At 30.9% G+C, this 26,963-nt stretch overlaps 3 protein-coding genes across 5 annotated transcripts; all 3 read right to left on the bottom strand.

The window, feature by feature from the left end:
* Positions 1-9,400: 9,400 nt before the first annotated feature.
* Positions 9,401-14,034, bottom strand: LOC100812653 (riboflavin biosynthesis protein PYRR, chloroplastic). The gene is made up of 9 exons (XM_003533534.5): positions 13,506-14,034; positions 13,223-13,357; positions 12,766-12,865; positions 12,525-12,650; positions 12,134-12,447; positions 11,416-11,535; positions 10,920-11,165; positions 10,709-10,834; positions 9,401-9,887 (listed from the first exon to the last, which is right to left on the bottom strand). Exons 1-9 carry the CDS (start codon positions 13,857-13,859, stop codon positions 9,624-9,626), a joined length of 1,785 nt encoding a protein of 594 aa, XP_003533582.1. The 5' UTR covers positions 13,860-14,034; the 3' UTR covers positions 9,401-9,623.
* Positions 14,035-15,331: 1,297 nt separating this feature from the next.
* On the bottom strand, positions 15,332-19,832 carry LOC100782537 (basic leucine zipper and W2 domain-containing protein 2). Its single transcript, XM_003534462.4, has 8 exons — positions 19,694-19,832; positions 19,286-19,309; positions 18,659-18,764; positions 18,489-18,557; positions 17,442-17,935; positions 16,463-16,724; positions 15,793-16,001; positions 15,332-15,670 (listed from the first exon to the last, which is right to left on the bottom strand). Exons 1-8 carry the CDS (start codon positions 19,696-19,698, stop codon positions 15,604-15,606), a joined length of 1,236 nt encoding a protein of 411 aa, XP_003534510.1. The 5' UTR covers positions 19,699-19,832; the 3' UTR covers positions 15,332-15,603.
* A 1,468-nt stretch (positions 19,833-21,300) lies between these two features.
* Positions 21,301-26,184, bottom strand: LOC102670090 (uncharacterized). 3 transcript variants are annotated; one of them, XM_006587742.3, is made up of 9 exons: positions 26,051-26,184; positions 25,391-25,448; positions 23,611-23,874; positions 23,312-23,386; positions 22,963-23,039; positions 22,549-22,702; positions 22,034-22,114; positions 21,823-21,878; positions 21,301-21,679 (listed from the first exon to the last, which is right to left on the bottom strand). In XM_006587742.3, exons 3-9 carry the CDS (start codon positions 23,872-23,874, stop codon positions 21,619-21,621), a joined length of 768 nt encoding a protein of 255 aa, XP_006587805.1. In that variant the 5' UTR covers positions 25,391-25,448; positions 26,051-26,184; the 3' UTR covers positions 21,301-21,618. The 3 variants fall into 3 exon arrangements, with proteins under 3 accessions (XP_006587805.1, XP_006587803.1, XP_006587804.1); XM_006587740.3 differs by having other exon boundaries at positions 25,376-25,448; XM_006587741.3 differs by lacking the exon at positions 25,391-25,448.
* Positions 26,185-26,963: the final 779 nt, after the last annotated feature.

Consider the following 26,963-nt stretch of genomic DNA (forward strand, 5'->3'; position numbering starts at 1 on the left):
TTTTATATATTTGTGTTGTGGAATTGAGGGGTGAACATAGAGATATATTTTCTTCTTATATATTATGAGTGATCACATAACTAAATATCATATCACATTCTAATTCATAATCTTATGGTTCAGATTTATAATTTTCTTTTCCATATATATATATATATATATATATATATATATATATATATTTTGTTTTATTCCAACAATTTGTAATATATGTACTAAACTATGTCAAACATCAATACGAGATGATTTTAGATTCGGTGATGGCATCGGAAAATCCGAAAAATGATAATAGCTATCTATTTCTTTCTTTGAATAACATTCGAGAATACAAACATCATTTTATTTTTTATTTTTGAATATAGGATATTAGCTATTATATGCTTAAATAAGTTAAGATAGAAGTATGGATAAAACTTAAAAGGCAAAAAGTACTGCTATGCTATTAAAATATATGCCTATTAAGTTCCAATTTACCTGCTCTTTCCAAATCTCAATGCATGGTCAAGTAGTGATCCCAACAGCTGTTTGATTCGATGTTAATACTCATGAACAGTACTGAATATGGTGACAGCAATACTATATGGATGTTACATTTTGAATATATATTATTTCTCACTTCTAACTAATTATTTTTCATTTTAATGATTTAAGTGCGTTGGGAAATAATAAGTACGCTTGAGTTGGATAGATGTGATTATAAGATTAATTAAACATTAGTTTATAATAATACTCATTAATTTGCTTTTCTTGTGGATCTTGTTTTGCTTCTGTGCTTAGTGGATGAACTCTACGTTTTTCAATTATTCTTTGATAGTTTGATTTCGTTGTCGCGACGCATGAAAGATTGCGTTGACACAGACTTATGTGACAATCAGCATGTGAAGAGAAGATAAGCTAGGTTATGTTGTTGTTTCTCGTGTGTGCATGTCTTTATATATATATATAGGATAATTTGAGGAAGTTGTGTGGGCTTGATAAGAGCACTTATTAAAGCCATGGAGATATGTGGCGGCAAATGAGGATATTCATGGAACTGAGAATTAATAAACACATCATTATATATTATATATGTTGATAAAAATGGGGCCAGAGTTGCATGGATTCATCGGAATGGTCTCTAATCTTCATAAACAAATCCGTTTAGGTTAGAGATACGCAATAAAGTTTATAAGCCTTTAAATTAATCGTTGGGCTGGTTTGATGCCAAGGATAGAATATAATAGGATAGTAAATGCGAACAATATAAAAATATAATAGGACAAGAACATGATAAATTTTAATTTTATAAAATTTGGGGTGGATCAAATAATGATGGGATATGTTCAAATTTTAAAAATATTACTTTACTAAAATTACTTATAATTTTCTAAAAAAATATTTTTTTTATAAACTATGAAAATTATAAAAAAATCATTTTAACTAAACTATACAAAATTATATTTTATTTTTGGAGTTACTATCTTATAATCATAAACAATTATATAAGGTTTTTAAATTATTTGAATAATAATAATTTAAATTTTAATATTTTATATAATAATTTAATTTAAATTTACGTGTCAAAATTATTATTATTAATATTAATATTATTATATATAAGATAACATGATGATTAAGAAAATATGATATATATTGTATAAATTAATATATTATTGCATAATATATATATTTTGTTACTGTATATACATATATATGTTATACAAATTAATATATTACCATATATTATATATACTATATACAAAAGTGATATAAAAAATTTTTTGCATCAAAATATTATATTATATATATATAGAGGGAGAGACAGAGAGAGAGTGTTATGATAATTGTCTTAGGAAGTTTATTTTAATGATATTTTATGATAATTATGTTAATATTTTAATGTATATTATTTGGACTTGTTTATAATTAAGTTTTAAATAAATTAAAATAGTTTTAAAATAATTTAAATGTTTTGATTTTTCATCTAATTTCTGTTTATTTTATTGTAGAAATAAAGGAAAAAAGAAGAGAGCTGATATTGAAACACAGTTCAATGTCATTTTAAAAGAAATTTTCGATAGGGATCAGACATATCATGATAAGTGAAGTATGAATTATTCTTTGTTGTTTTACTTTTTTTTATTGCACTCCAAGTGCTCGTAAAAATCCCAAAACTTTTTTTTGTTTATTTATACTCTTGTTATTTATATTTTTACAATCCAATCATTATACTTGTTGTTTTCAAAAGCCATAATTAGTAAACATTTTATTTTGTTGAGTATTATGCAATCTAGAAAGGTCACATATTTTGAGGAGTATTTGTCGGACTTAAAGTGCATATTGATAACATGTTTAACTCATTGAGTTTCGAAAATTTCCTTCAAAAAGATCTTGAATTGGGTCCCAACACCAACTCTCTTCTTTCTTCCTTTGTTTATACAACAAAATAAACTAAAATTAGATGAAAAATCAAACATTTAAAATATTTTAAAGTTATTCTAATTTATTCAAAACTTAATTATAAATAAGATCAAACAAGCTTAAATATATTAAAACATTAACATAGTTGCTCACAAAATAGTCAATAAATAACGTTTTTAAGCTCTTATTTTATTCTATTGATCATAGCATAACTCCTCCTTATGATGAAAAATAAACTATGATAAGTATCAAGATAATACTATCATATCCTATTGGATAACAAACAATAAATGATAAGATAATTATCCTATCTTATTTTTGTCCTGACCATCAAACATATTCTTTAACAGTTCTAGGAAAGTTAAACTTAGTGTATATTATTTAGGAAATTAAAATCAATTAATTTCTCTTATAGAAAAATACGGTGTAATATGTTTCAAATAATTTAGAGGTATTAGTATAGTGTATAAAATAATGATGATATAATATTTTTAAAATAATTAAGAGGGTGAGTGTAGGGATAAAAATAAGTTGGAAAAATTTATATAATTTTACGAAACTTCAGAAATATTAGTGCATTTTACTCAAATACATTTATACAAAGTTTGGAACATTATTAATTAAAACATCAATGAATTAGTTTTGAAAATTTAAAAATATCATATATCACATAATCTATCTTATGATTAAAAATTATATTTTAATTATTTTATATAAACTTTTATTCATAAACAGAAATAATTTATAGTAGTCAAGAGGTTAATAGCATAACTATAAGAAAATTAAAATATTTATAAACAATTATTTATTTTTTATAATCATTGCAAAAAGATTACCAAGGTAATTAAAAATCACGTTTTTCAACATTCGAAAGAGGCTACGGCAATTATCTTGCCGATCTGGAAAGAAAAGTGAAATGGTCATATACATAATATTGTCAAGCATGCATGATCAGATAAGGGAAAGAATCATTTATGAAATTCACTAATACTAATTTTGGTTGTATTCGAGAAGTGTAGTTAATGAATTAGATAAAACTTAACCAAACGTTCAAAAACTAATTTTAACTATAAGTTGAAATGAAAGCTTTTTTTTTTGTTGTTGTAAATATTAGTTGAAAGTTATTAACTTAATTTATTGAATTATATATATTTAGTAAAATTAATTATGACAATATAAAAAGTCTTGTTTATGTATTTTTTATAGATGAAATACGTTTTTAGATCATTATATTTATAATTTTTTAGTTCATTTTGAACCTTTTTAATTTTTAATTAAAGGTCAAATATTTCATTAAATAATTAAAATAGAAAATGTCATAATAAAAAAAATAAAACAAATTGTGTAATATTAAAGGAGGTATCAAATGATAAATTTTATTAAAATATCAAGAGTTAAAATAAAAAATAACAACTAATTATACACTTAATCACTACTTTACATAATATCTGAAAAAATATAAATTAATAATATAATTTTATTTAATAAATGCTTCTATTATAGTCAAATAAATTTATAAATTAGCCAAATATATTATAAACTAATTAAAATGACTTCACAAACAATCTATTTGTCAAAACCACTTTTTTTTTTTTAAAAAAAAAAGGAATTTGTCAAAACCACTCATTTTAACAAAAATACGAAGGAATGTTTGATTCAATTCCGCACCATATGTTTTGGGCTTTAGGCAAGAACAAGTTCTGTTTGTTTATTTATTTGCGTGATGGTAATTAATTAATCCAGAAATTAGTGTAGCTATCTTATCTGGCTGAAAAAGACTTTCAAATTATTTTGTTTGTTTGTTTTTCCTATACTTCTCATTTTCAATTTACATGTTTGCATTCATAACTATAAAAATATTATTATTTTTATTTCCTTATTTTCAAATTTTGGTGCAAAATAGTAACACAAATCAGAGGGTGGTTAGTTTACTTTTAGTTTTCTATTTTGATACGTTTCTATTAATACTTATAAAGTTGCCATATTATTTTCAATATATATTTTTGTTTGTTTTTAGGGTTTTCCCATAATGAAAATAACAAAAAATATTTACATAATTTTTCAGAAAGCCTTGAAAAATGAAAGTAAATTCAATGATTATCACTAAAACTATGCATCTATTTTGTCCTTTCATGTATTTTATAAAATAGAATTAAAATTTATAATTGTTTTACTTTTTTTTTCTAATAATAACTTCATAAAACTCTTAAATCAAACAATTAACTTTATCTGCCTTTGACAAATGATGGATTGACTTTTTCAAAAAAGTATGCTTGGAGTTGGGTGCGATTAGCTGATGTAAGTTGATCAAACTTTTATCATTAAAAAATCACAAATTTTTCCTACCACAACGAGAAGCAATGCACGTTTTCACTTTATACATAAGGTAGTGAAGAAAAAAAAAGGATTTTATTTTATAAAAAGTAATTGTTTTTTTTTTGTCGTGGAGAACTAATTCGATGATGGAACCCAGAATAACTCCCGAGAGTGTAGTGTCCAACCGGATTAATCATTTATGTGACAAATTAATTTAAATTTTATTTTATACTATAATATAATATGAATGACAGTGAAAGCTTCAGTTTTAAATGATTCACTCAAAATTTCAAAAGTTGTATGTTTTATTAATTTCAAAGTTAACCACATCACCAATAAGACATCAATAATTACTCAAAAAAGTAAAACAATGGATTTCAACCGTTCCCACTCGGAAATTTTTTATGAAGTTAAATTGTAAACGTTTTAAATGGCGATTCTGATAACTGTTAATGCACTGCTCCTTCCCATTTTGTTTTTCAATTCTTTTTTAACTGTTCTATTTTTTTTTTTTAAGAAAGAACCATTTTATATCATTTCATTAATAATAAGAGATTCAATACAATGAGTGATACATTCAAAAACTTGGTGACAAGAATGAAATCTAAAAGTCTTACCAAGAGTGTAAGTTACATGATTTGTTTGTCTCCACACATTGTTACATTTAATTGTTCTAAGTTAAATAACAAATCGCTTACGCTTTTTTTTTAAAAAAAAAAAATTGGACGCTTAAAGAGTTGTGAATTTTTTTTTCACTGCAAAAAGGTTTATTAATATTAAGGGGGTAAACAATTGTCACAAGAAGTGCAATTGCTACGATAACCGTGAGTTACAGAAACTACCAAAAAGTTGCCTTACAAAATATCAATCCCCTATTAAATGAATATAATATGTATATGAATCCCCCTACTAAAAGAGTTGTGGATTGTCTAGCAAAATATATGAGCCATGCATAGTATGAGTGAGTAGGTTTTGCAATAAAAATTGAACTCGTAGGTATTTGTTGGATCTCATTTTGATTTTGATTAGAAAAATTCGCTTTAAATGTCCTGCTTCCGTACCCGTTCTGCTGCATATATTTTTATAATTCTTAATAATATAGTTATATAGTTATATATTTATATATAATTATATTATATATATATGCAATTATTAATTATATAATTATTTTCATACTTTATTATTTATCATTGTTATAATATAGAATAATTATTTTAATAGTTAAATAAATAATATTATAATTATATTATTAATTATAAAAAATTAAAAATTATATATTTAACTAAAAATATAATTTAATTCTTAAATATATTTATGTTATTTATATTTTATTAAGTTATATATAATGATTGAATTAAAATATAATTAATAACTTAATTACGATTTATTTAAAGTATATGCACAGATATTTTAAAAAAATGTGAGATGGGTTTGGGTTTCTCTAAACTCAATAAAATCTGATGGGATCAGGTTAAATTTCATTTTTCCACCTGTATCCTTTATAAATCCAAACTCAAATCTTTATCCTGCCTTTTGTAGGGATGGAGACGGGATAGATAAATATGTCTTTGTCCCGTCCCATTGTCATTCCTATAATTAGGGATGTTTATGATACGATTTGGTGTAATTTTGATTTAAAATTAGTTTGAATCAAACAAGAAAATTAAGTGCATATTTTATAGTTTGGTTTGATTAAATTTTTATGATTTGAAACTTCTGTTAGTGGGTATTAAAAATATATTTAAAAATTTTGTTATAATTAGACAAAACTTAAATAATAATTAGTTCAATAATAAACGGTATAAATGGTCAACTTAAACTTTCAACTTAAATAATAAATCATTAAACTTAAAAGTAAAAACAATACTTCTAGGTTTTAATGACTAAACCTAAAAAATAGTAAATGTTGTCGTCAAATAGTTGTTGCTGGAAATGCAGGGAGGGTAGCAGAAAAAGTGATTTTAGGCTTTTAGTTTAAGGTTTCATAAGAGATGGGAGATTGGATGTTAAGCGTTTTAATCTTAGATTTAGACTGAATGTAAGTATTTTTGTTTCACGTAAGCTTAAATCTACATTGTCATATACATATATGACTAATATGAGTCATATATTAAACTAATAATTACAATTCGATTTGGTTTGATTTGATTTCTGCGTTTCAAACCAAAAACTAAACTGAACCGTGAGATTTGAAAAAAATAAAAACTAAATCAGATTGATATCCTTCGATTTTTTTATGATTTACAATTTTCTGGGTCGATTTTTATTTTTATGCTCAATTTAGTTTGATTTTAAAAACCCCTATCTATGACTAAGTAAGCCTTCAACGGGCTTTAGTCCCAAAGAAATAAGAAAGTAAATTTTTAGTGAAATTCTGAATCTTTCCCACACTTAATTAAGACACCATAAGCACTACAACCAGAGGCTCCATGCATGCCACCTCTGAAAAAGACCATTAGATGATGTACTCAATAAATAAACACGATTTCTCCTAATCATGTGTAAAACTGTTTTTAGGATTCCTTAGTGAATATATTCTTTAATGTGAATATTATTTTATTTATTATTTGGGCTGAAGGTTGACGTTAAATGTAGGGGAAGGATCTATATGTGCAATTGTGATGGCAAAGCATAGAAACTTCAAAGCTATGTTTTGTTTTCTCTCTCTCGTTCCTATAAAGATACAGAAAGGAGCAGTTAGAAGATTTTGTTTAAACGTGTTGCACACCATAGATGTACCGTGTTCTCGCTGTAAGAATAATAGTTTTGCCAATTGTGCACACTTTAAAATAAGAGACTGTGTCTAAGGAAGACGAACATATATTTATATTTTAACAAAGACATTTCTAACTTTATTTCTTAAGCTCTCATTTAGTGACTAAAATAAAGATAAAGATAAATAGGACAAAATAAACTATTATTTCTTTATTTCATCATTTAACGAGTTAATAAGACAGAGTAAAGTTATTTTTCCTCCTTATTAGTTAAAAAATAATTCAATAAGACCTGTTTGTTCGGAAAAAAATAAAATAAAAAAGAAGAGAAATGAACAATAAAATAATATGAAACTCATATTTTTATCCTTTATTCTAATTTCAAACTTTTATTTTAATTCATTTTTTTCACCCTATCGAAGAGATCATAAAAGAATAAATATTTTTTTTTTCATTTTACTATCATCCTCTCACTATACAAATGTTTTAGTACTAATGTTCATTTCATCATTATTATTATCATTATCACCATTATAATTTCTATTGTTAACTTTTGTTATCTTTATCATGATTGTTATTATCGCAATCCACCCTTGTTACCTTTGTTGTTTTATCCTCACCGTTAGTATGAGCATTATTATTGGTATCATCATCACTAATATTATTATTTTCATTTCATTGTTTCTCTACCTCAAGTTGTAACCATCATTGTTGTCCCTACAAATATCACCAATGCTACCTATTATGATTGTTATACTATTGAATGAATCCTAAATGTTTGTCTTTGGTTGGTTTAGTTTTTTATTTTAATAAAATTAATTTTAAAAATCAATATTGATAAAGTACATTTGTGTTTTATATAACACTTTGAAGCTTCAAAGTGACTTTAAATAAATAATCTTTCTCCGATAGTAAAGTACTAAAGTGAAATTATTTTAAAATATAAATATAGATGCTTTTTTCAAACAATTATATAACTCACCCTTAAATTAAATATGTTCACAACAAAATTTATTTTTTATCTTCCACAAAATTAATTTTGATAATCCAAAACTCTAACCAATCGTAATTTGTTATATGCTATTTACTTATTTTGTCCAAAGTGATTCTAGCTCTAGATGAAAACAAAGAGGGGTATCAACCCCATAACCTAAAGAATTGCAATTGCTTAAAGTCAATGATTCATAGAATAAGTGACTTCAAAATTGAAATAGAGATTGCTGCATAGGCCCGTCACTTAATGCAAACAAACCCTCCCTAACCATGATTGAGTAAACGTCCTCATCAATCACCGACACTTCCCGTGACCCTGGGAGTTGAGAAGCTTTGGGTGAGCACTTGACAAACACTAGCTTTTTACCCTTAAAGAAAAATTTCCGTAACTCTCTCTCTATCCTTTGCGAGAGAACTACATGTCTATGGCTCTCAATCAATTTACTTCTATTAGTCTTTTTCATTCCACTTAACAATATTTAGAGGAAGAGTTTGATAGGGTTCAAAAACTGGCAGGTCATGTTCCTAACTCTTTGACATTAGATGTGTTAATCGACAGTGCCTGGTTGGCCCATCTTTGTATGGGGCCTCTTTATGGTCCCAATAATACCAATTTAATCCATCCATAACCATATCACTGGGACACTTTCTTTAAAAAAAAAAAAAAAAAAAAAAAGCTTAATTATACTCTTGGTCTCTCTATTATTGTTACCTTTTGAATTTAATTCTCCCTTTATATTTCACGAATTTGATCTTCCACTATTTTAACTCGGCCTTTTTTATCCATCTATTAATTTGACCTCTAATATTTACAGAAATGCTAATGTAACACTCTATTGCACATTCTCATTGATATTTTTGTTAAATATTGTATGTCGAGTTAGCAGATGAACCAAAATTACACAATTAAAATAGTGGACATTAAATTTGTGAAAACAGAATGAAGAGAAAAAATTGAGAAATGACAATAGTAAGAGTACCTAAAGTACAATTAAGTATTAATAATCAAAATGGGAAACGCCACATAAAAGAAACTTGGAACATGGTTGAAGACTTGAATGAAAGTCCCTCTTAAGCAAAACAGAAGGCTTGATCAGTAAACTAATAAGATGGTGACATGGTTTTGCCCGGGACAAGTTGCACATCAAGCAGTTTTGGTAGTTCTACATCAAAATATTGTTACTCTTCCCTTTGAAAAAATTATACAGTTAAACTAGGGGTCTCACTTGATGATGAAGACTCCCCAAGAAACTCTGATCTCAATTTCATCAACAGTTTTCCAAGATAATTTAAGCCTTCTCCGTCTCGGCCTCTACCCCAAAACAGATCATGTGGTGAAGCCTCAACTAGAACAGAACCAGCAGTAGATAGCAGCATAGAATTCAATTGCGGGTAGATTGAGAACTTGCATTTCAGTGCCCTGTACATGACATCGATCTTTATGTTGTCCCAGTCAGACCTTATCTGGGTGCCCAATAAAAAAAGTAAGTTTTAGTCCTCTAACAAGGAAAAGGGAGAGGAACCAATCCAACATACATGCTTTGGACACCATGACACTAGCGTAATGTATATTACATAGTCATTTGGTATGTGTTTTGAAGTTTTAAACTAGCATATGCATTATGCAATAACAAGAACTAAAATGATTTTTAGGTATAGATTTAGAAATGAATACTCGCCACAACTCATATAAATAAGTATGCAAACAAGCATCTCGTTAGAAAACCAATCTACTGCATATAGTGACTTCTGCAATACGGCTAAAAGCATGCCTAGTATGCGATAGTTGGTTCATGGCTTAATATCAAAGCTCTATTCTGAAATTCAATTCTTGTTGCCCCTATTCTTCCAAAGTTAAATTTAGCACAAGGTAATGGGGGGCATGTGGTTATTTACTATTATACCGATACAGTAAACAAATAAAAGCATTAAGTTCAAGTATTCAAACTAAGAATAATTCAGTCAAAAGTTTAGAAGCATTTAATATTATTTCCCTCCCTCCCCAATCTCCCCAAGATTGGTAAGGAAAGAAAATATGAAAGAGGAGAGATTTTGGCCCCTTTATTTCCCCTCCTCTCCCCTCAAGTATCTTAACAAATCAAGCTATTTTTTAAATCCCCCCTCCTCCTCCTGCCATTCCCCTCCAACCAAACATTATGTTAAGCTTTTAGGAATATTGATTCGTGACAAAAGCCAGAAGGGAAATATTGTTGTCAATCAAGTCTCCCAGTCAGTAGGACAAGATCAGATTTTGAGAAAAGTTTGAAAACCACAGAGGATTATACCAGATAAGGTTTCTGCTTTTGCATTGACCTTCCTATTCTTGCAGCTTCTTCTGGACTTATTGCAGATTTAATCCTTTCAACACAATCTTGTGCCAAAGGATCATCCACCCGAATAAACTTGTGAGCCTACACATCAAATTTTATCTATAAGCTATGCAATAAAACAGCAAACGTAAACAGAATTATATAATTAATGCAAAAAAGCAAGTACCTGGTAGTAATGCTCAACACTCATCCAAGTCACACAATCACCATTTTCATCAGGCATTTGAATGGGATGAGGAGAGTAATTTGACAACACACCGTAAGGATCCCATGTTTTATAGAAAAATATGATCCTTGACTCATATGGTGAGACAGTGGGATCAACAACAAAAGTTTCATTGAGTGATGGGATTACAGGTACCATGTCTGGTAAGGGCTGAAGAAATCCACTAATAAGCATGTCGGGCCCAACCTGTATACAGTATCCAGTAACAAAACCTCATCAAAGAAATGCAAAGACATTATATATTATATATCAAGAGCAAGGCAGCGCAACTGGGAAATTACTTCAACTAAAATATCCAATGCTAGAGATATCATAAAGTTTTCCCTAGATGTATTATACATTAAGCAATAGATGCATAGATCAAACATATATTTTTTTTTAGGAGGGGAGGTTCAGCGTATATATATAAAGGAAACACAAATGAACTCCAACTAACCTGCTCATAGCAAACATCAATTAGATTTAAAGCCTGTGACATCGCAACCATCCCAAGATCACCCACAGGAGATGGTGCATTCTTTCCACCAATAATTTTAGGAGCAACAAAAGCATAAACCTGGAATGCATAATATCACCATTATCCAACATATAATAATAATAATAATAAAAAAATCAAACAAGATAAAGCCAACTAAGCCAAATTAATTCTCATTGGAATTTGTCTAACATTAATAAGTACAACCATCCAAACAAATGGAGCATTTGTTAAGGGTAGTATCTTTGTCAATTGTCACTGCAACCTCCTCCCCAAAACAAAACAACAACTACATAGAAGCGCACTTTAATATCTGATAAAATTTTATTCTTTTCGGCCTAGTACAAGAAAAACAAGTAACTATTATCATCAAATTAAGAATATAGAAAACTCCATTTAGCTCAATAGTTTTCCATTTCCCACTCTCAAAAGGCCAAGAAATATGGTATCACTGATCATTTTGGTGGATGATCAAAACATAGGAAAGCAATCAGTGAATGTCTCAAGATTGTGTATAACCCTTCTGTTGCCCATCTATTATTAGCCTATAATATACTACATAGTACATGGCCTTAAATGAGTTGCAACAATTGAAAAGTATCCTAACTATGCCAATAACAAGTGGAACTTCATTTAAATTTTTCCCAGAGAAAAAGAAAAATGAAAGTATGAACCACACCTTGTGAATTACTCCAGATGAAATAGCAGATGCAGCCAATGTTCCTCCGCATTCCCATAAAATTGAAAGATATCCACAATCATGGAAATACTCCATTACTTCTCGGGGATTCAATATGTCAAACTCCACAACCTCAACTCCTTTTGATGCAAGCAGCTTCTGGAAACTCCTCCTTGCACCCCTTTGTGTTACAACTATGGTAGAAACCTCAGACATATCCCACAGGTTTGCTTCCTCTGGAAGATCAAGAGTCTGGGTCATTACAATGCGCATTGGCATATGCCCCCCTCCATGTCTGGCAGTTAGTCTTGGATCTGAGTAAGTTTGAAAGGAGGTAAGCTATAAAAATTCTAATTCAGAGAGAATTGAAGACAGTAACAACAATACTCACTGTCCCTTCGAACTGTATTTCCTCCCACAATAACAGCATCGCTTCGGCCTCTTAACTCAAAAACTAGATTTCTAGACTGCTTGCAGCTTATCCATGATGCATGGCCAGTGGTAGCAGCAATTTTTCCTGCAGCAGCAAAAGGAAGGTAAAAAAGACAAATACAAACACCAACACCAACGCAATGCAATTTTTTACTATAATTCATTCAAGAAAGGGAAAATGAATAGAATTCTCGTCTCACCATCAAGGGTCATGGCATACTTAAGAACAGAAAAGGGAACACGCAAAGAAGCTCTACAAATCAAAGGTGCATTGACAAGAAGACACTCTTTCTGTGCATCCTGCAAACAAAACAAAGCCATGCATGTATGTGAATAAAAGCATACCAATCAACCACACCAAGGTCTATCAAAAAGCCATAAACATTGTAGACATAGTTGCTTTTTTTTTTTTTATGAAAACACATATATATCCTTCATGGGAGAAAATCCAATTCAAATTGAGTAAGACCACTACGTGCAGCAAAACTCACTCTGAGTATTAAATGCAACTGCATACCCATAACTTGAATCTGATACTACTGATTAAGCTAAAACAACTATGTGTCAGTTGATTGACACTCAGTGGTCGAATTATGTTACTTTTTATTGTTAAATTGAAACAAAAACCAAAAGAGATTTTCAGCATTGGACACCCACCTCAATGAGATTACTAGTGAGATCCTCTCCAAGAAGATCAACATGCAGTCCTTGGTTTCTGAGTGCACGGACAGCATTGCCACGGAGATGTTGCAGGGGATGCCTCATTCCAATCACAACCCTTTTGACCCCTCCCTAGTTTGGTTTCACACACAGGGTAGGATCATTTATCAACTACAAAACACAAACTAGAGCCCAACAACACAACATCGTATTCGTGAGCAAAACAACAACATCTTAACTGTAACACACATGTGGGTTTGGTAACAAACAGAACAAGAACCTGGAGCAGAGCAGACACGGCGCTGTGGTCGCCATGGCAGTCGCTGGGCTCCAGGTTGAGGTAGGCGGTGGCCCCGCGGCAGAGTTCGGCGGCGGAGGCGACGGCCTGGACCTCGGCGGCAGTGGTGCCCTGGGCGTAGAGGTAGCCCTCGCCGGAGACTTTGCCGGAGGGGGAAACGATGACGCAGCCGAAGTTGGGGTGGGGGGAGGTGAAGCCGGCGGATTTGTCGGCGAGGTGGGCAGCGCGTCGGATGTAGGTGGCGTCGAGCGCGTGGGGGGCGGTGGGGAGGGACACTTTGCATTTGCAGATAACGGAAGAAGGGTTGGCAGTGAGAGTGAGACACGACAGTGCCATTGTCAACACTCGGTTGTTTTCCTTAGCTTCAGTTTTTCTTTTTCCTCATAAGAAGAAAGGAAGTGAGTGATGTCTGTGTGTTGGATGAAGTGAAATCACAATTGCAACCCATCAGAACCATGCATCTGGAACCTCAATCTAGAATCTAGATGCTCGCTGTTGCTGTGTTTTTTTATTTTTATTTTTTCATAATATTACTACTTCTGTTTTGTTTGTGGCAATTTAATATATTTGATAAATTTCTAATTGATTTGTAATGGTGCAATAAAATAAAATTTATTATACTAAATATTAACTAGCATTAAATTCATATCATATTTTCAATACCTTATAATTGATTTACTTGTTAAAATAAAATGCTGTTGTTTATAGTATAAAAAAAGAAGCAGCAAAAGTGTTGTTATTTAAAAATTTATCAGTATGATTAAAGAAGAAGAACAAATATATCAATATGATGTGGGAGTGCTAAGAAAGAGAGTATGAATAAAAATTAACCAAACACCCATCAATATCTTAAGCTATGTTATTTGAACAACATCAACAAATAGTCGTGATAAATGACCATTGACCAATACCATTAAGAAAAAATATGAACTTTCTTTCTTCATTAATAGGGTATAAGCAACACTTTCTACATGGCGATGTTAGGCTTCGGCCTGTAAAAAAAGAAAACCGTATTAAAATATTGATGATATTAGGCTTCGGCCGGTAAAATAAAATAATGTCGCTCAAACTTATTTCACTTTTTTAAATGACTCAGCTTAAACTTAATTTAGTTAAAATTTTAGAAGTTGACTATAAACTTAAACTTTGACTGAACATTTCATACTTTAGCTAACAATCTTATATTTATATAATTCACAAATAACTTATTTACGCTCCAACTTAAAAGACGCTTTAAAGAAACCAAGAGTAAAAAAGTTCATAAAAAAATAGCATTTAAGTACTACATATTTAGTATTTACTTTTCTTCTTCCAACAATAAGTCAAACACAACATCTTATCTACCTAAGATCGAATACATGAATCACACACCATTCATCCAAGTTTCATTTTATTATCTCACATTGATCAATAAGGATAGGAGGGAAAGGAGTTTTATATTTAAGTTACGTCGCTTAGTTTTTTAGAAGTTTTTTTTTTTTCTCTTTTTTCAAATAGAAAGTACGCTTGGTTTTTAAAATTCTTTAACTTCATGTGTTTGGCTTATTTATGGAATGGATTGTACAAGATAAAAGATTGATGCCCAAACAATTGAGAAAAAAAGATAATAGAAAATTGATTGTGGTGGTTCTGACACATAAATGTTATGAGGTAAGATTCCTACTTTCTTCTTCCCCTTGAACAATACTCACGTTCACATTCAATTCGATAAAGCTAACAAACAACGCATAGAATTAGCCAAAAGCAGTGAACTCAGTTTCAACGTCCAATCGCTGCGTTAAAATTTTGGGGAAAAACGATAACAAGTCAACAGGGAAAGGAGTACACTCATTATTGAAATAATCACTCAAAATACAATAATGCACTCGTATAACATATCAATGTGGCGTGCGGAAAACACAGGCACCGTGATATGTCCCGAGAGCAAGATGAAGGAGTCAAACACAAACACAAATTAAATAGATAATTAGTACTAGGCAGAACTGAACTTATGAGACTACAAGCCAATATCTTAGCTAATGGTACAAGGGCTGCAAGACAAGATAATTTCTTCAGCCCTAGCCCTGAACCTCCACCAGACTTACTCCTCCTCTTCAGCCTCCTCCAGCCAATTAACAAAGGGTTCGAGCGCCTTCACAAAGGTTTGCCTGTACCAGTTCCAAATAAGCAGCAGTAAGTAACATATGTATAGTGAAAGGATAGATTCCAGACACCCCAAGGAGATGAAGTTTTATTGTAGTAGGACAAGTGTCTAGAAAAGATTTCATACCTGCCCTTGGAGTTTGTTCCTTTTCGGAACCAATGAAGAATGGTATCTTCAGCCAGCACATCCTGGTCATAAAGAGATCTAACAATCTCAGGGAACAGCTTCATCAGTTTAGCATCCTCATAGCATTGCATCTGTACTTTGTACATCAGTTCCAGCTCAAGTTTCCCAGTGGTGCAGAATGTATTCAACAATTCTGCCCAAGTTTTTACCTTCACCATGAACACAGTGCTGTCGTCAACAACTTTTTACAAAGATAAAGCATGTCACGCAAAAAAAAAAACTAACTGGTTTTCTTGATATGCAGCTACATGTCAAATCCATTCGCTAAAAGTTTATGTAACCATTAAAACAAGTCAACTTGTGTCTTAACACTATATAAGAACAAAATATCCACCACTCAGAACACAAAGTCAAGCAGAGTACTCAGCTAGCTTACGAATACACAATATCCATAAGCTCCTCAGCAGTTCTTTGAAAATAGGTAAAACCACTGAAAGTGGACATGAGACTATAGATGTTCATATGAAAAAAAAGAAGGTAAATAACCACCAAATAAATTCCTACAAGTAAAAACCTAGAACTTGACTAAGCTCATAAAACAAGAATTTTCAAAACTCCTCAAGTACACAAGGTCTGCATTTGGCATACAAGCAAAATATCCAAAGGATACCTGACGAAGGGCTGCATTGGCATTCTGTTGCTGATTTTTTCCAGACCACTGAACAGCATCCATTAAAACATCCCACAAGATCCGCACCACCTCAATGTCCGGCAATTTAGCATCTCTAACTCGCAGCTTCACAGTCTCAATGACTTCAGATGTATCAGCCTCGTCTGTTAACTGTGCTGTTAAAGAAGACTTCATTTCCTTAAGTTTCACCTCAAAATTTTTCTTTTCATTATACTCCACCAAGGCCACCAGTCCTTCCTTGCTAAAAAGTTAACAATGTTACATAAGTTTCCACCATAGTTAACTGAACAATAGGGAATGACAAAAACACAGTATACTAGTCTAACTAAATATCCAACTATAAAATGTTAGGCAAAGTAGCAATTAAATGAAAATAAGACTATACCCCCTCCCAAATTTTAAATATTAAAACTGATCAACTAGCAAATGTCCAAATCAAGCCAAATGCTACAGCAGATTCAGAAACATTTTATGTAAAATTCCACACTTCAAATAACAGCAAAATGGTAATTGACTACTTTCTAGCACTGTAAGGCATAATTTCATGCTGCAATTCAAGCCTCATGCAGTCTATTCAACTCCATTTCTCTGGCAGAAAGAAAAAGAAGCAGCATGTGCTCGGCTAAGCCAAAATGTTTAACAAAACCATAATAATCAAGACTTGCAAATCTTTCTAACACATATTTAAGAATTAAGATTATTCGAGGTCAAGTACAAAAATGAAAAGACAGGATAGCTTTAATATTATATTATTATATTCAGCAAAACATTGCACTAAGTTAATCTGAGTATTAATATTCTGCAAAAATAATCGTTCACAAGTTGAGATCATCAAGGCTGTTGGAACTGCTGAAAGTAAAATAAAATAAGATCCAATGGCCTAAACAAGTAACAAAAACCAATAATTTAAAAGCATATTTATGAAGATATGTAATTTTCACTAATAAGCAATACTTACGTGAAATGCTCAGAGAAGGCTTCATTAGATCTTTTTGTAGGGGGGAAAATGTCCAAAAGATTCTCCTCTACTTTACCCCGTTTTAGAATTGAAATAAGATCATCAAGACTGTTGTCAATCAGATACTCCTTAAAGAAGTCAGTCATAAATGACAGAACTAGCCCTTTGGCCACAAGGTTATCTTTAAGAAGTGGTTGGAACACAGTTTCTGGTGGGAGACCAGACAGCTTCTGGGAAAAAGCAAGTGCTGTGAAGATTGCCAACTTTTTCCTCTCATTTTCCTCGAAAAGCTCCAAGGACTGAAGGAATTTCCGCATGACATTTTCAAGATTCTTGATAAGAAATGGCCTTCGCCGCAAAATCTTTTGTATGTAGATTACAGATGGTAAAATGACTTCCCGCTTAGGCTCACACTCTATTATAGAGTATGGATGGCGGTCCCCCTCATCAGGCTTGGTAGTTCCAGGTTGTGTACGACCCCCAGTGAAAACAACCTGAAGTAATGCAAAAGTAAGGAATAGTTACTCAGAATGCATCAAGAGATTGGTAAGTCAGACACAAATCAACAGAACAGTAAAAACCAGAGATACAGAATGCATCAAGAACATTAAAATTAGATAGTGACTTTATTGATGCTCTAGTAAATGGAATATGTAAGGAAATAAAATGTCATCATCAAAAACAGGGGAATTCTAAACTTGAGCAAATTAGCAAAAACAAAATATCAGGACATAGATTTCAAGTTAATTATGGCAGTGCCTTGTATCACTGGGCAACAGCCCCAACCTAAAGAGAGAGAAGTGAAAAACTACGATCATTTATGTGCAAGCACACATAGATTGAGAAGGTCTTGATAAATCGGAAAGCATCTAAGCCTGCCACACCATAATAGTTATAGATAGCATCAAAGAATGAATGCAATAATACCATGAATTATGCATCTCTATAATCACAATCCAAAATTGATTTCCAGATAGCTCATTGAAAACCCATTGCACTGCAATCAACAATGAGAGTAAAGGTTTTCAGATAGTTTAGGAAGCTTGCCTCAAAAAAGGTATCGCCGTATCTTGAAAAGTTAAGGTCTGAAGATTCAATGCTCTTAGCAATAAGTTCCTGCAAGCAGAAATTACAAAATCAGTTTTATGAATAAATCAGAGAGAGACAGTATGGATGCAAAGCAAACATTAAACAAATGAATGCAACGGTAACATTACCAGATCACCAGCATTATCCAAATAAATCTGGACCACTGCATCCGAGAATGCTGCAGGGTCCAGCGGCGCAGCAATATTCCGTTTGCGGGTCTTAATCCGCGTGCCACTGGGGATTGAGATAAACAAAAGAAAAGAGCCTCAACATAAATTATACATACATGATAAATAACACAATAATAGAAGCTACATGCAATAGCCTACAAAATACCAAAGCTGTATGCATAGTACCACTTACTGACTTACATAATTAAATGAAATAACCCTCTAACACTCGCTGCAAAAGGTATAACGAATCTAAGCCATAAAAAAAATTTAAGTGGGGTTCATTTGCCAGAGAATACAAGGGGAGTATAAATTAAGAACGCAAAACCCTAAAAATCAATTGGGGTATGCTAAGGATGTTAGGAAGGAAGGAAGATAAGAAAACCAATGGGAAAAAAAGTTTTTGTTAGTTAAAAGACATTATTTTCATTTTCCTTCCTTTGAAATGTTCATAGCATGACAATTTAATTAAGCAAACGACATCGTTATATAGTGATGTAGCATTAAAAAATCATGTCTTAGTCATACAAAACATAGAACAAGAAAACAAAGTATTATCGTTAAGGAAGAAAGAACGAATCGTACCCAAGAGTGGGTCTCTCCTTCGAGCTGCAAAAAAAAAATAAAATCAGGATTAGTGACCGAAAAAGAAAAAAAAAAGCAATAATGATTTCAATCTTTATATAGATATGAGTAAAAATAATAATAATTTAACTAAAGGGGGCAAAAAGGCCTCAAAATCGAAATCGAATCGGAGTGGGTGGATCAGGTGGTGTTAGGGAAACCCTAAATTTTAGGTTTCTGAAAAACGAATCAGAGAAGGCTCCGGATCTACGAAAATCGCGACGGAAAATAAAAAATAAAAATAAAATTGTTGATCTATTATGAAAGGGGAATTGAGAAAGGGATCGGTGTAACGATAGTTTAGATCGGCGAAACGTGAAATGCGAAACGCAAAAGCGCATAGAAGAAAGGAAAAGGAAAAGAAGATACCTCATAAACCAAGACGAAAGGGAATCGGAAGATCGGTGAGTCTGTGACTCGGTGCTGGATGAGAAGAAGAGCGAGAGAGAGACAGAGAGAAAGGGAGAAACAGAGAAAAGAGGACAGAACAGAACTGAGTTTGGCTTCAGACACCCGTATTTATATGATTAATTAATTAAGATAATTTTTATAATTATTTACTATAATTATATTTATTAAATTATCAACCATTAATATAGATAAAATTTGTTTGATATTATTTACTGTAATTGTCTTTCAAACAAAAATTATATGATGTTTGATCTTTTAAATTTGAGTTAATTCGATCCTTCCCAGATATTAATATTTTCAATCCTGACACATTATTTTCTCTTATTTTTAATGATTCAAGATATTAAACTTATTTTTGTGTTCATTATATTAAATTAAATCACGTGACAATTTAAAGATAAGTTTAGAGAACAACCAAAAACTTGAAAATTTCAATATCAAATTATTTTCTAAGTGTAACTAATTTTTTTGTATGATTTTTATCTTTTTTGGTTCATCCACTTGGTCAATATAGTTTTCATCTATATTTTTTTTTTTCCTTACGGTAAAGATAGTGTCCCCAACCTATTAAATTAGAAATTATGTGTTTAACTAAGGCAATTGTAATTGTCACGTGGATTTTAATATGACATGTATTTTATTATTAAATATTTTTTTTACTTAATTATATTTTTAGTCTCTTAAATTTAAGAGTTTATATTTTTTAGTTCCTCAAAATTCAAGCAAATTCATCTTATTTAACAATTGTACTTTTAAATTATCTTTTATTTAATTAAGATTTTATTTTTAATGACTCTTGTTTCTCTTGATATCAATATCCAATGAATGATATTTTTAAAAAAAATTATTTTGTAAATAGGTTTGATACAATTAAATTATGCTAACTAAATTTCTTAATTAGCAATGTTTTTTTATATTCAAGACGATGAGTATGTGATAGCCTAATGGGCAAGAAAAAAAAATTAATTCTTAATATATTAAATATAATAGAACGTGACAATATTAAATGTTAAACATTAACTCCCCAACGTAATCCTCTATCTAAATTAGTTTTTTTACTCAGTTGCAATTTATCTATCTTTATTGAAAGTGTTCTTAGTTGCAATTTTTTTTTACTCTTTAATTAGTTTTCGTCGTCAAATTTTAACTAACAGTCGTTTGAAGAAACATAAAGAACATTAGTTAAAACTTAATGGCTTTCATATGTATTTAAGCTTATTTCTCCATTTTTCTTAATTTTGTTGATGTTTCTTATTTCTCTATTAATTGGAATGTTGTTTGAGAGGATCCGAAAAGTAAATAAATTGTAACTATAAGAACCAGAATATTCTTCAAACTATAAGCATTAAAAAAAGAAAGATGTTATAATTATAGAGATCAAAAGGACTAAAATGATCTAACTTAATTAATTAAACCTAATATGTGGGTGTTTTAAATCTGTTGGTACGGATTAAAAAAAACGTATCAAAAGGATAATTAAACTTACATAAAATAAAGATTTATCTTGTGTAAATACTACAATTAAATTTAAATTAAATATTAAGTATTTAATATTTAATACTCTCTTCAAAAATTAAAATTTAATATTTAATATTTACAAAAAGTTACATGTAGGCCGCAACATATTAACCATAATATTATACATGATTACAACTCCTTGAAATAACGGGAGGAAGGGGTATAAAACAAAGGTTTGTTTCAAGTTTGAACACATAGTGCTTGGTAGATTATTTATTTACCAAACAACTAACCAAAACTAAAGGAAATTTAATTTAAAGTTTTTTTAAGAGAAATTTAATTAAAAGTCGAAGACGTGTTCTTCATTACTAGTACAAGATGCTAGCCTTCTTTTCCTCTTTCCTTGATCTCTGCAACTTCAAGATCTATGCATTGCGATCTCTTTGTCTTTCTCTTTCCCTCTCTCTCTCGCTTTTTCTATAGGCTCTATATTGTCAAAAATTGCAAAGTGACCATAAAAATTCACGAAGGTGATATTAGATACAATATTTATAACATAACACTGAAAATTGCACGACACTTTTTTTTACTGCAAAATTGAACAACACTTATGACCATAATTTACTTACTGGCATTGTAAAACCCACGATAAAATGTAAACTGGCACAGAGATAGTCATCACAGCCTGCGTGAGACCAAATTATATAATTATTATCACACAAAAATTGAATATCAATATTAACTAGAGAGTTTAATAGATCGATTAAATTGAATTATATGTCAATTGTATATAACGTTATTAAGTCAGAGGATGCAAATGTGTTGGTCATACAAACTTACACTGTACAAAAAATGAGCAAATTTCTCCTCCTTGGGTGGCGCAAATTCATAGGCATCCTTTATAAGTAGCACCGCGATAAACTGTGAGATTATAAAGAATTTTCACAAATGAAAGATGTCCTAAATTTATTGAATACAATTTGTCATGGAAAATAAACATAAACAAGAATGCAAAATAATGAGTTTAAAATTAAGTGCATAAAAAATAAAGATAAAAGCAACCATTCATATTGATAAGAAGTATTTATTGACTTTGTTCATAAATAAATTTTCTCATAAATATGATTGATAGAATACTTTTTTCTTTTAATTAATCAAAATTTGAATTCGAATTCTTAGCTAGAGGACTGAATCCAAATTGTACTAGTGACTTGTTGAAATACTGACTATGATTGATTTAATTTAATATTAATCTTGAAAATGAATGTAAGATTAGTAGTCATGATCAACACACATGCATATATGTATACTGCATGCATGCACAATGTATAGAAATGGTGAGTGTCAAATCTTACGATGACGAGTGACATGCCAAATATCACACCACCAGTGGGGTTTCTCAAGCTGAAGTCTTTGTTCATCGAATCAATGAGGCCCTTGGTAGCACGATCTGCCAGCACCAGAGGTGATCGAATTTGAGTGTTGGTTCCAGGAATTGTCCATTCCTCTCTGCATAGAAAAGCTTGTGTACTTTGAGATTATTATTCATGTTTTTTTTAATATGTATAGTGACAACAACGAAATTTTAATTTAAGATAATTTTTGTACAAATAATTCAAACTTCCATTGCTAATTAAGTCGACCTTAGTATATTATATTCATGTTTTAGTTGATTATGTTCTGATTCGAACCAAGATTGCATCTCACAAATAATATGTTAACTAACTAAAATTTAAGCATGTTTGAAGAAAGATAGCTATATAACTTGCCTTAATATAATTATCTCGGTGTCATCATTATCAGAATGAAGTTCTGGAAGTGGCGGGTAATCATTTGGATTGTAAGGCTGCATATTATCATAAAGAAGAGAAGCACTGTAATGTTTTTCACTTTATACATTCGTATGTAGCAGTCTTATATAACAGAACTCTACTGAAATGAATTTATATACTAGTACTACCGCCTAGCCGTGAAATTAAAAAAAAAAAGGCAAAAAATTATTTCACCTGGAGTATATATTTCTCATAAACAGTTAATGATATTGCATCTTGACGTTTTTCTAGGGATAACTAAATAGGAGATATGAAGAAATAAATGAGCAGGCAAAAAATTTCATACCTTCCTGCAAATCTCACACAATATCATGCGGCCTTTGGAATTGTACCATTGATCAATGCATCTCCTGTGAACATACTAAGGCCCAAGGAAGGAGAAAAAGGAATTTAATTTAATGGTCAAACCATTCTAAAATATGTATATAACTTGTAACTGAAACCAAAGGTAAAAATATTATATAGGGCAGGTAAGGTACGTAACGTCATATCATATTTTTAATATTTACTAAAAGCTAGCTGACATAAAATATTAGCCATTTATATATTAGGGTAAAAAAACACACACGTACTATATATATATACCTTGACGCTACCATTGCAATTGCAGGGTGATTCCATATTAGAAACTAAGTCCTCTTCCTGACAGTAGCGACATTCTCCCTTCTCTTCAGTTTCTTCATCTTTCTCTTGAGATTTTTGGACATCATTGTCCACATAGGCATCATCGGTTACAGAATTTTCTTCCTTTGCAGCTTCAAGTGATGCATTCAATTTCTCAATGGGGATTGCAATGTGGTGTTGAGTGGTCGAGACAGTAACATTATCTCCCATGTTGTCAACCGGCATCTAGATATGGAATGCACGGTTATATATCATATGTAGCTAAAGAAAAAACAAATTGTAGCAAAAGAAAATTATAGGTGTGTTTGTTTTGGTTATAATTAGGGGCGGGTAAACGGGCCTAAGTCCATGGACTGGCCCGCAGAGCCCGCGGTCCGCGCAGGTTACGGACCAATTTTTTTAGACGGTCCATGATTATGTCATATTTTTTGGCCCGTCCCGCTTAACCCGCGAATTTTACGGGTTTGACCCGCGGGATCCGTGTGTTGCTCGTAACCCGCATTAGATTTGATTTGTGTCACCCTGACCTAATTATATTAGGTTTGATTTTCTCTTTTTCACTTTAAACTTTTCTTTTAAAACAAGAGATAAAGAAATATATTAGATAAGATAAAGATTTAAAGATAAAAATAAAATATTTAAATTAAAAGATAATAAAGATAAAAAAGGATAAGATAAGAAAAATAAAAGATTAAGATAAAAAAAGAAAAGTGATAACATGCTAAAAATCTTCCTTTTTGATATTTTCTCGGTCTTTTTTTTCTTTTAATCTATCATTTTCTGTAAGTCATAAATAATAAAAATATCAATTCTTAACATTTAAGCTAAAAATAATTGTTAAATAAATATTTTTAAAGATATTTCAATATATTTTTATTATAAAAAATAGTTCACATCATATTTAGCACTTATCATTGTAACAAGCTAAGAACACTTTTTCTCCTCATGGTTTTTCTCCATCATGTAATCACGCAGGCGCCCAAGTCATATGACTTTTTTCCTTAGAAGGAAAACAAAACGCGACTCACATGAAGAAGGCTCAAACTACTTCAAATATGAAATCATTTGTTGTTGGAGATGTTTAAATCTCATATTTTAGATTTATTGTTTTGATTTTCTTTTGTTAAGACATTATTTGTTTTATTGATGTAATTGACTAATTATTGAGATTTTATTTACATTTGTATTAAACTTAATTTGATTATATTATATTTTTATTAAAATTAAAATTCTTTTAAAATTAGACTCGCGGACCGGTCCGTTTGACCCGCGGGGTCCGCGGGACAGAGACGGACCAATTTATTTGGTCCGTGTAAGAAGCGGGGCGGACTGGCCTGGTCCGCTGCCAATACAGACTTATACGGGCGGACCTTACGCAGGGTGAACCGGCCCGCTTACCCACCCCTAGTTATAATATTAAATGGTAGAATGTTTTATATATAGGTCTCACAGAATAATTAGGAAACGTATAATGTGTATTGATTGCTGGAGAATGAAAAAAAGAATTAAATAAATAAAACTTGATTCGTTGATGCCATTAAACAACTCTTTTCTTTAGCTATATGTATTTCTTTGGTGCCAAAAAAAAAGGGAAAAAAGAAAAAGGAAGCAGATGTTTATAATGGTATGAAACTGATCACTCCACCAAAACAATAATGGTATGAAACTGATCAATCAAATTTGTTTATTTATTTCTTTGTTTCCCAACTTTGGTAATATATATCACCGCTTCTGGACGCACCAGCTTGCTTCCTCAACTTTACATTATTTTCTCATCAAATTAACTTGTACCGTTAATTCTGCAAGAAAAGGACATTGACCACGTGTCATGTATGAACCAACTAAAACCAACACTAAAGATTAAAATAAGAGAAGTTTCAAACGTAGCCCGGAAATCCATCTAATTAATTTAATTGATCATGTACATGCAAGAATGATTGAAAGATCGAAAAGACTTAGTTCAGATCTTCACTACGTTACATGCATGACAAAAGCAATCTAAAATCAAGGAAAAGGAGAAAAGCCTAGCTCATTCAAAAAAATGCTTCATGAAGAAAACACACAGAACCTTCTCCTCTAGTATTTCACTTTCCCTTCAGTAACTTATGAAGTAATGGATAAAGTAATATTTGTTAGTTGCTTAACAGATAGACACCGCTTCATAAATTAAAAGCTATGCAATTAATTATACGATTAAAAAGATGACAATGAATATATGCCCGAAATATAACAATAGTTAAAAATCTGCATACAACAACCTACACTAAAAGCATTCACCAAAACACACATACACACTAAATTTGGTCATTGATACTTCTATTTTTAGTAGTGTGAAACAAAAATTAAAATTTCTAGCAAACTAATAAAAAAAAGAGACTTGACCATTAGAAAAAGTTATTACCAGATTTGATTCCCTTGTTGGCAGAAGCAATATTGAAAAATATTTTACTCCTTCTCCGCTAGCTATCTCCCTGCCAATTTCTTGCTTTGGATTCTCTGTGTGGCAGGAGCATGCAGGCACCTATTTATACTAATTGTGACTGGTGATTGTGAACACTGACAATTCACGAATATATATAATCTGATTCTGATCAGAAACTGAGATGAACATGAACCAATTAAGGGCATGTGTAGGGTCCACAGATGCAAAAGTTCCAATTGGTGATTCTCATAAACGTGTAATGCTGGTTTCATGCCACATAGTTGAGACCCTTTTGGCACTATTAGGCTTCCACAACATCCACTCTTGGCCATTTTTTTATTTCGGTTTCGGTTTCTGAAAATGAGTTCAATAGGGTGTTAAAAAAATTTTAGATTTTTTTCGCAAATTGAGCAGAAAGAAAAACCCTTTGATCCGCGAGGTTTATCTGAATTTAAGGAGCGGTTAAACGCACCGATTAAATCCTCTTCTATTTCATCATGTTTGTGATTTTGCTTTTGTTTTTATTTGTTAAGGTTCTTCCACATGTTGATGTATGTGGCAAACTACCGCTGAAAATCCGGTGCACCTTACATACAGAAATTCATAAGCGAAAAATTTATACTTTATTAACAACGTGACGGTAAAATTTACAACCTAAAGAATTTATGATGATGCATTATAACACGACAAATTAGTAATTTTAACATGACGATAAATTATAGTACGAAGATTTGAATTTTAAAAAAAATATGCACGATGAAATTTTAAACAACCTTGTATTTTAGTATGCGTTTGATTTGCCGTTTGTACAAACGTTCGTTCACACATTCTAAAGCAGTAGACCGAAAAGCAAGTTAATTGGTGAATTGGAAAAAACCTGAGTTGTTACATT

The sequence above is a fragment of the Glycine max genome, chromosome 9, assembly GCF_000004515.6.
Source record: "Glycine max cultivar Williams 82 chromosome 9, Glycine_max_v4.0, whole genome shotgun sequence".
NCBI classification, from domain to species: Eukaryota; Viridiplantae; Streptophyta; class Magnoliopsida; order Fabales; family Fabaceae; genus Glycine; species Glycine max.

Excerpts from the sequence above, each read along its gene's own strand:
- LOC100812653 (XM_003533534.5), bottom strand. The coding sequence starts at position 13,859 with ATGGCACTGTCGTGTCTCACTCTCACTGCCAACCCTTCTTCCGTTATC. Across the intron at positions 12,866-13,222 it reads TCACTAGTAATCTCATTGAG|GATGCACAGAAAGAGTGTCT; the intron begins GTGGGTGTCCAA and ends TTTTGTTTGCAG. Across the intron at positions 9,888-10,708 it reads AAAAGCAGAAACCTTATCTG|ATAAGGTCTGACTGGGACAA; the intron begins GTATAATCCTCT and ends TTGGGCACCCAG.
- LOC100782537 (XM_003534462.4), bottom strand. Across the intron at positions 17,936-18,488 it reads ACGGCGATACCTTTTTTGAG|GTTGTTTTCACTGGGGGTCG; the intron begins GCAAGCTTCCTA and ends GCATTACTTCAG. Across the intron at positions 15,671-15,792 it reads GGAACAAACTCCAAGGGCAG|GCAAACCTTTGTGAAGGCGC; the intron begins GTATGAAATCTT and ends GAACTGGTACAG.
- LOC102670090 (XM_006587741.3), bottom strand. The coding sequence starts at position 23,874 with ATGCCGGTTGACAACATGGGAGATAATGTTACTGTCTCGACCACTCAA. Across the intron at positions 23,040-23,311 it reads TGTGTGAGATTTGCAGGAAG|CCTTACAATCCAAATGATTA; the intron begins GTATGAAATTTT and ends GATAATATGCAG. Across the intron at positions 21,879-22,033 it reads TTGCTCATTTTTTGTACAGT|GCTGTGATGACTATCTCTGT; the intron begins GTAAGTTTGTAT and ends GGTCTCACGCAG.